The sequence below is a fragment of the Heterodontus francisci genome, chromosome 14 (genome assembly GCF_036365525.1).
Source record: "Heterodontus francisci isolate sHetFra1 chromosome 14, sHetFra1.hap1, whole genome shotgun sequence".
NCBI classification, from domain to species: domain Eukaryota; kingdom Metazoa; phylum Chordata; class Chondrichthyes; order Heterodontiformes; family Heterodontidae; genus Heterodontus; species Heterodontus francisci.
In genome coordinates, this window is record NC_090384.1 from 105,954,328 (window position 1) to 105,961,565 (window position 7,238).

At 45.2% G+C, this 7,238-nt stretch overlaps 1 protein-coding gene across 2 annotated transcripts in view; it reads right to left on the reverse strand.

Moving 5' to 3' along the window:
- The window catches only part of usp47 (ubiquitin specific peptidase 47), a 186,232-nt gene extending 183,963 nt beyond the window's left edge, over window positions 1-2,269 (reverse strand). For both annotated transcript variants that reach the window (XM_068046694.1, XM_068046695.1), the window contains exon 1: window positions 1,981-2,269. In XM_068046694.1, the coding sequence (XP_067902795.1) occupies window positions 1,981-2,019 (39 nt within the window). In that variant the 5' untranslated portion in view covers window positions 2,020-2,269. The remainder of the gene's footprint in view (window positions 1-1,980) is intronic.
- Between the last annotated feature and the right edge of the window lie 4,969 nt (window positions 2,270-7,238).

The following is a 7,238-nucleotide window of genomic DNA, read 5'->3' on the forward strand; positions in this document are numbered from 1 at the left end:
GACTATAGCAAAGGTCAGGGAGTTGTGATCACTATCACCGAAATGCTCTCCCACCGAGAGATCTACCACCTGGCCTGGTTCGTTGCCAAGCACCAAGTCCAATATAGTCTCCCCTCTAGTCGGCCTATCTACATATTGAGTCAGGAAACCTTCCTGGACACACCTGACAAAAACTGCTCCATCCAAACTATTTGCACTAAGGAGGTTCCAATCAATATTAGGGAAGTTGAAGTCACCCATGACAACAACCCTGTTACTTCTGCACCTTTCCAAAATCTGCCTCCCAATCTGTTCCTCCATGTCTCTGTTGCTATTGGGGGGGGGTCTATAGAAAACTCCCAACAAAGTGACTGCTCCTTTCCTGTTTCTGACTTCCACCCATAATGACTCAGTAGACAAACCCTCCTCGACGACCTCCCTTTCTGCAGCTGTGATGTTAGTTTTATTTCCACACCTTCGTGTCATCGGCAAACTTGCTAACCCAACCTTCCACTTCCTCATCCAAGTCATTTATAAAAATCACAAAGAGCAGAGGTCCACCTAGGTCTTCTCAATCTCAGTAAAAAAAAAATTTGGTCAGAAACATTAATGGAAGAGATTATTATGAAATGAAAATGGAGTCAATGTGGCAGCAGCTGGTCAAGAAACATTTCCTGGCACATATAGGTGCTGTAATGAATCAGCAAGGAGCTGCAAGAAATAACAAAAGGGATTGTTTTCCTTGTAAGTGAAAGCGCGAACAACAAATTATATATTTCACTCAACTGAAACAAAGTAGAAAACGAAATCTGTATTTAAGTGTTACTATTTAATTCTGAAGTTACAAAGCAGTAAACATCTTTGTGTACAGCACACTAACAGCGAGACTAATGAATTATGCATAGATACTGTGCAAAGGACGAGGCTTTTGATAAACACAAAACATGAAAGGTGCCTGAACACTGCCAAGGCTACATTGTACTTGTATTCCTTCAGTTTCAATGTGGCAAGAAATAAACTACACTGGAATTTATAGTCAGCAGCACTTTGCACTGTAATGGGTAGCAAAATCCAAGGAGCGTTAGCAATGACTCAACAAATAATGCAAATATCAGAAGCACCCGTGGAAGACTCTCATCAACACTGATAACATTACAAACCGGCCGGAACAAACAGAACACGACACATTGCAGCTTTATTCTAGCAAACACGTCTGAGGCTGTTCGCAAATGGAAACATTATCCGACACAAGGGCTCTGCCACATGACAAGAGAGCCTGTGCTCCCCGGCACCCACAGAATAAAGTGCGCAGTAAGGGACCTGCCAACCACATGGCTCGTGTCAATCAATCAACTGCAGACTACAGGCCATTTGGCTTTTTTTTTAGATATCTATATATAGATATGTCTATGTATATATGCATACATATATAAATACACACACATATATAGATAAGAGAGAGAAGCAGAGACTGTCACTCCTCTTTGTAATAATGCTATCATACTGCATTGCCCACAGGTGTGGAGAAAGTTCACTCACACTAATACATACACAATTAAAAGTACAGACAGCAGCACAGCCTCCTCCTATACCCAGGAGGCACAGCATAGCCCCCTCCTACACATTGGGGGGGGGGGGGCAGAAGCCCTCCTATACCTGGGGGAAGCAGTGTAGTTCCCTCCAACACCTGGGTTGGTGAGCGTAACACCCCGCTTACACCCAGAAAAGGGGAGGGGGGCAGCGTAGCCCCTCCACATACTCAGGGGCGAACAGCGTAGCCCCTCTCCCTTACACCCAGGGGAGAACAGCATAGCACCCCCACCCCCAGGAGCTACTTGTCACCAATAGTATCCGCCCTCAAGTAGGCATGAGGTCGGGGGAGGGGGGGGTGGTGGTGTCCTACCTTGTTCCCCACAACACAACAATACAGCATTTATATAGCGCCTTTAAGATAGTACAACGTCCCCCAAAGCCACTTTGTCACAGCTGTCAGGGCCTCACCTCTGTGGGTAGCAGTTGGTTCTCCTCACTGGGCACCATCTCTCGGGGGGGGGAAGGGGAGGGGGGGTAAAGGGGGAAAACAACCCAGGGAGGGGGAGTGGGTGGCGGAGCCGGGCCTCTCAGGTCGGACACATCATTCCGAGACTCGGGGTTACGGCGAGGTGGAGTGGGGGGGGGGGAAGTGGGCCGAAAATAAAATAAAAGCAAGTGACCCACTCAGTGAGAGAACACAGGCCTCACTCACTCCGTCCGGGCGTCCGGGCAACAAGCAAAATGGCGGACACGGGCCAGGGCGCGCTGCGTCAGCCGCCTGACGTCAGTTACGTCACCACGCCGCGCTCCGCCCACCTCCAGGGGCGGTGCTGGCGCATGCGTACAACCTCTGTCCTTCCTCCCACTGACACTCCCTGTTCGGCCCAGGTTCGAGCACAGGGACTTCCACTGGTCTTACTCCACAGGGATTGCACAGCAATATTTGCAAACGGAGAAATGCATAAGGGATGGATGGTTGCACTCACATGTACACTGATGGCACCCAGCTCACCGCCAACCCTCCACTGTCTCTAAATTATTAACCTGCTTGTTGAACATCCAGTACTGGATGCGCAGAAATTTCCTCCAATTAAATTTGGGGAAAACCGAAGTCATTGCCTCTGGTCCCCAGCACAAATTCTGTTGCCTAGCCACCGACTCCATTCTTCTCCCTGGCAACTGTCTGAGACCAAAACAGTCTGTGCGCCACCTTGATGTCATATTCGATCCCCAAGATGAGCTTGCAAACATATATCTGTGCCATTACTAAGATGCCTATTTCCACCTCCGTAATGTTGCCCAATGTGGCTCCTGACTCAGCTCTTCCTCTTCTAAACCTTCATCCATGTCTTTGTTAGCTTGGCTATTTCGACATACCCCCACCTGGTCTCCCACATTCCACCCTCCGTAAACTTGAGCTCATCCAAAACTCTGCTGCCCATGTCTTAACTTGCATCAAGTCCCATTCCCTTATCGCCCCTGTACTTGCTGACCTACATTGGCTCCAGGTCCAGCAACACCTCAATTTCAAAATTCTCATCCTTGTTTAATAAACCTGTTTGAAATCTTCAACAACTTGGACTCTATGATTCTCATTTATGTTGCATCAGGCAACATAAAAAACTTCTCATTACATGGTGGCAGCTGTGGTGAGAAGACAAAATCCAAGATTGAAGACCAAAAGAAAACAGCTTTTAAAACTACCGACAGCTAAAAAAGAGAAAGTTAAAAAAAACAGTGGCCCAAACAGTATTAAGAAAAAAAACTCACCTCCAGCTGTCGAAGACAGAGCTGAACAACAGGCTGCAAATCAATCACTGTGAGTGGGTGAGTCAGTGTGCCTTCGGTAGAGGTACCAAGTTTTAAAAAAAGAGAGAAGCCTTGTAGTCCTTAAAAGACTGACTTTTTTGTCTCTCAAAGGCTCACTGGGGGAGAGTAAAAAATGCAGGGAAGACCCAACTCCTCTCCCAGGCTGATCAGGTCGGCGCCATTACAGGAAGCATCCAACAGCAAAAAGCACCAGAATCCTTCATTCATGCAGCTCACAGCTAGAGCTATAAATGGAAATCATCAAATCATTCCAGCCTGAACAGCTTTCATTCACTCAGCTGAAGTTTGATAAAAAGAATCTCATAAAACCACTCAACTGTGAAGAATTGCCTATAGAACGGCTGCATAAACAAACTCTCCCAAAAAAACCACTTGAAAAATGCTTATTGCACAGCTGGATAAACAGACAGACCAGAGTGCTGGAAGCTAGATAAACAGACAAGCACTGCTAAATACCTGCTGTTGTCAATCAAAACAGCCAGTTTAGAAAACTGAGAATTTTTTCAAGGGAAGGCAGTACAGAATCACAGAACCAAGTTTTAAAGCAAGTTATAAAGCAAAATAACAGCAGGAAGATGGATACCAAACTTCCCAGCATGAACTGGAAGGCCATTGATGTCTTAACTGAGTTCCAATTGCAGTTATGCTTCACAGACCAAGCAATTACAGACCCAGAAAAGCAAGCTGTAAAAATAATGATAGTAATTAGAAATGAGGGATTACACAGAATGAATACCTCAGGCATATCTGAAGAGAACCAGAAAGATCCCACAAAGATATGGAAAGTGCTGGAAGATCAACCCAGTTAAGGGTGAATTTTAGAATTCACTGCCTAGATTTGATGTCCTACAGGCGACAGCCACAGGAATCAATAGACCAGTTCATCAGCAGATGCCATAGTAAAGGCAACAAATGCGACTTCTCAGAAACTGAGCTGGCAGACTGAATAATGGAATTAGTAATTGTATCAACAGCCAATGAAGCATTTCAGAAAGACCTCTTGGGGAAAAAGAAAGATCAGAGCATTGATGCACTGCTGCAAGATGGCAGGAACTACAAAGCCATTGTATCTGGACCACAGCACCTGCAAGCACTAGGTGCAGCCAACAGTATTAGCATGATAAACAGGTCGAAAAGAGGATAACTAAGAAGAGAATAGGGCCCATAAAAGACCAAAAAGGTAACCTATGTGGAGGAGCAGAATAATTTGTGTCTGTCTTCACAAAAGAGGGGGACAATGCAGATATTGTAATTCAGGAGGAAGATAGAGTGTGAAGTATTGGATGTGATAAACATAGGGAGAGAAGATGTATTCATGGGGTTAGTATCCTTGAAAGTTGATAAATCACCAGGGCCAGATGAAATGTACCCTAGGCTGTTAAAAGAAGCAAGAGAAGAAATAGTGGTGGGTCTGACCATCATTTCCCAGTCCTCACCGGATACACATGTGGTGCCGGAGCATTGGAAAACTGCTAACGTTGTACCTCTGTTTAAAAAGGGAGTGAAAGATAGACCGAATAATTACAGGCCAGTCAGTCTAACCTCAGTAGTGGGCAAATTATTGGAATCTATTCTGAGAGACAGGATAAACTGTCACTTAGAATGGCACAGGTTAATCAAGGATAGTCAGCATGGATTTGTTAAGGAAAGATCTTGTTTGACCAACATGATCAAATTTTTTGAAGAAGTAACAAGGAAGATAGATGAGGGTAGTGCAGTTGATGTAGTTTACATGGATTTTAGCAAGGCTTTTGACAAGGTCCCACATGGCAGACTGGTTAAAAAAATAAAATCCCATGGGATTCAGGGAAATGCAGCAAAGTAGATACAAAATTGGCTCAGTGACAGGAAACAAAGGGTAATTGTTGATGTGTTTTTGCGACTGGAGGGCTGTTTCCAGTGGTGTTCTGCAGGGCACAGTACTGGGTCCCCTGCTTTTTGTGGTGTATATTAACAATTTGGACGTAGGGGGCACGATCAAGAAGTTTGTGGATGACACAAAGATTGGCCGTGTGGTAGATAGCGAGGAGGATAGCTGAAGGCTGCAGGAAGATATTGATGGTCTGATCAGATGGGCAGAAATGTGGCAAATGGAATTCAACCTGGAGAAGTGTGAGGTGACGCATTTGGGGAGGTCAAACAAGGCAAAGGAATACACAATTAATGGTAAAATATTGAGAAGCGTAGAGAAGTGAGGGACCTTGAAGTGAATGTCCACAGATCTCTGAAGGTAACAGGACAGGTCGATAAGATGGTTAAGAAGGTATATGGAATCCTTTCCTTTACTAGCCGAGGTATAGAATATAAGAGCAGGGAGGTTATGCTGGAACTGTATAAATAAGTGGTTAGGCCACAACTTGAGTACTGTGTGCAGTTCTGGTCACCTCATTACAGAAAAGATACAATTGCACTAGAGAGGGTACAGAGGAGATTTATGAGGATGTTGCCAGGACTGGAAAGATACAGTTTTGAGGAAAGATTGGATAGGCTGGGGTTGTTCTCCTTGGAACAGAGAAGGCTGAGAGGAGATCTGATTGAAATGCACAAAATTTTGAGGGGCCTAGATAGAGTGGAGGTGAAGGGTCTATTCACCTTAGCAGAGAGGTCAGTGACTAGGGGCCATAGATTTAAAGTGATTGGTAGAAAAATTTGAGGGGAAATGAGGAAAAACCTTTTCACCCAGAGGGTGTTGCGGGTCTGGAACTCACTGTCTGAAAGGATAGTTGAGGCAGAGACCCTCAACTCATGCAAAAGGAGTCTGGATATGTACCTCAAGAGCCGTAAGCTGCAGGGCTACGGACCTAATGCTGGAAGGTGGGATTAGAATAGGTGGATCGTTTTTCGGCTGACACAGACACGATTTGCCAAGTGGCCTCTTTCTGTGCCTTAAACATCCTATGATTCTATGAAGACAGGCACTGCAACATGGCAACAGCAACAAAGAAAGCACCGGAGACCTGTGCAAAAGCAAGCCGATACACAGGAAAACAGACCTGAGACAAGACTCAGAGAGAAGTCGTTCTCAGACAAAAGACGAACAGGCATTCCACATTGTGAACCTGACACATCATGTTGATGACGTACAACAACTGGAAGCTTTCGCCAGTATTAACATCATGTGCCCAAAGAAAGCTGGCAAACATACACTCAAGGCCAAGATTGACATTGGTGCTGGTGCAAATATCCTACCAGTCCGAATACTCAAAGATATGTACCGGAGTCATTGGAAATCAATGATAGAACCGACAACTGCCAAGTTATCTGCATAGAATTGGTCACCCATCCTTTGCAGTGGCACATTAACAATGCAATACCTCGTAGACATGAGTGGACCAGCAGTGGCAGGAGTACCAGGGTGTAAGGACCTCAACATCATAATTATCCATGACAGCATTGTGTTACGACTGCAGCGGAAGCAATGCACTGTCAATTCAGTCCCATCACTCCACAGGTCTCAGCCTATTATTAACGTTTTTCCACCCAACCGAAAAAACAGCCAAATTAAACATTCTAGTAACCCCTGGAATAAAGCAGGTATCTTTAGACAACAACAAATTAACCATTTATTAAAACCACACGGAACCTGCTTGCAAACGGTGCAGTCTGGAAACCCAGCAACAGAACAAATATGTTGTGCCTTCACTTCTGCTCTATAGAGAACCACCAGCAACACAATGGGCCAGAACAGACAGGTACCGCCATGAGACCAAGTATTATTCTCCCAACAAGTTCTTGACCTTGAGCACCAGACCTTCAGACATGGAGGATGAGGAAAGGTGAAGGACACGCAATGTCTTGAGGAGGCAGAGGAGGAATGAGTTGAAGGATTGTCTGTTGACTCTTCGAGATGAGGTGTCGGAACTTTCCAAGAGTGACAAGGCCTCAAAGGTGATCAT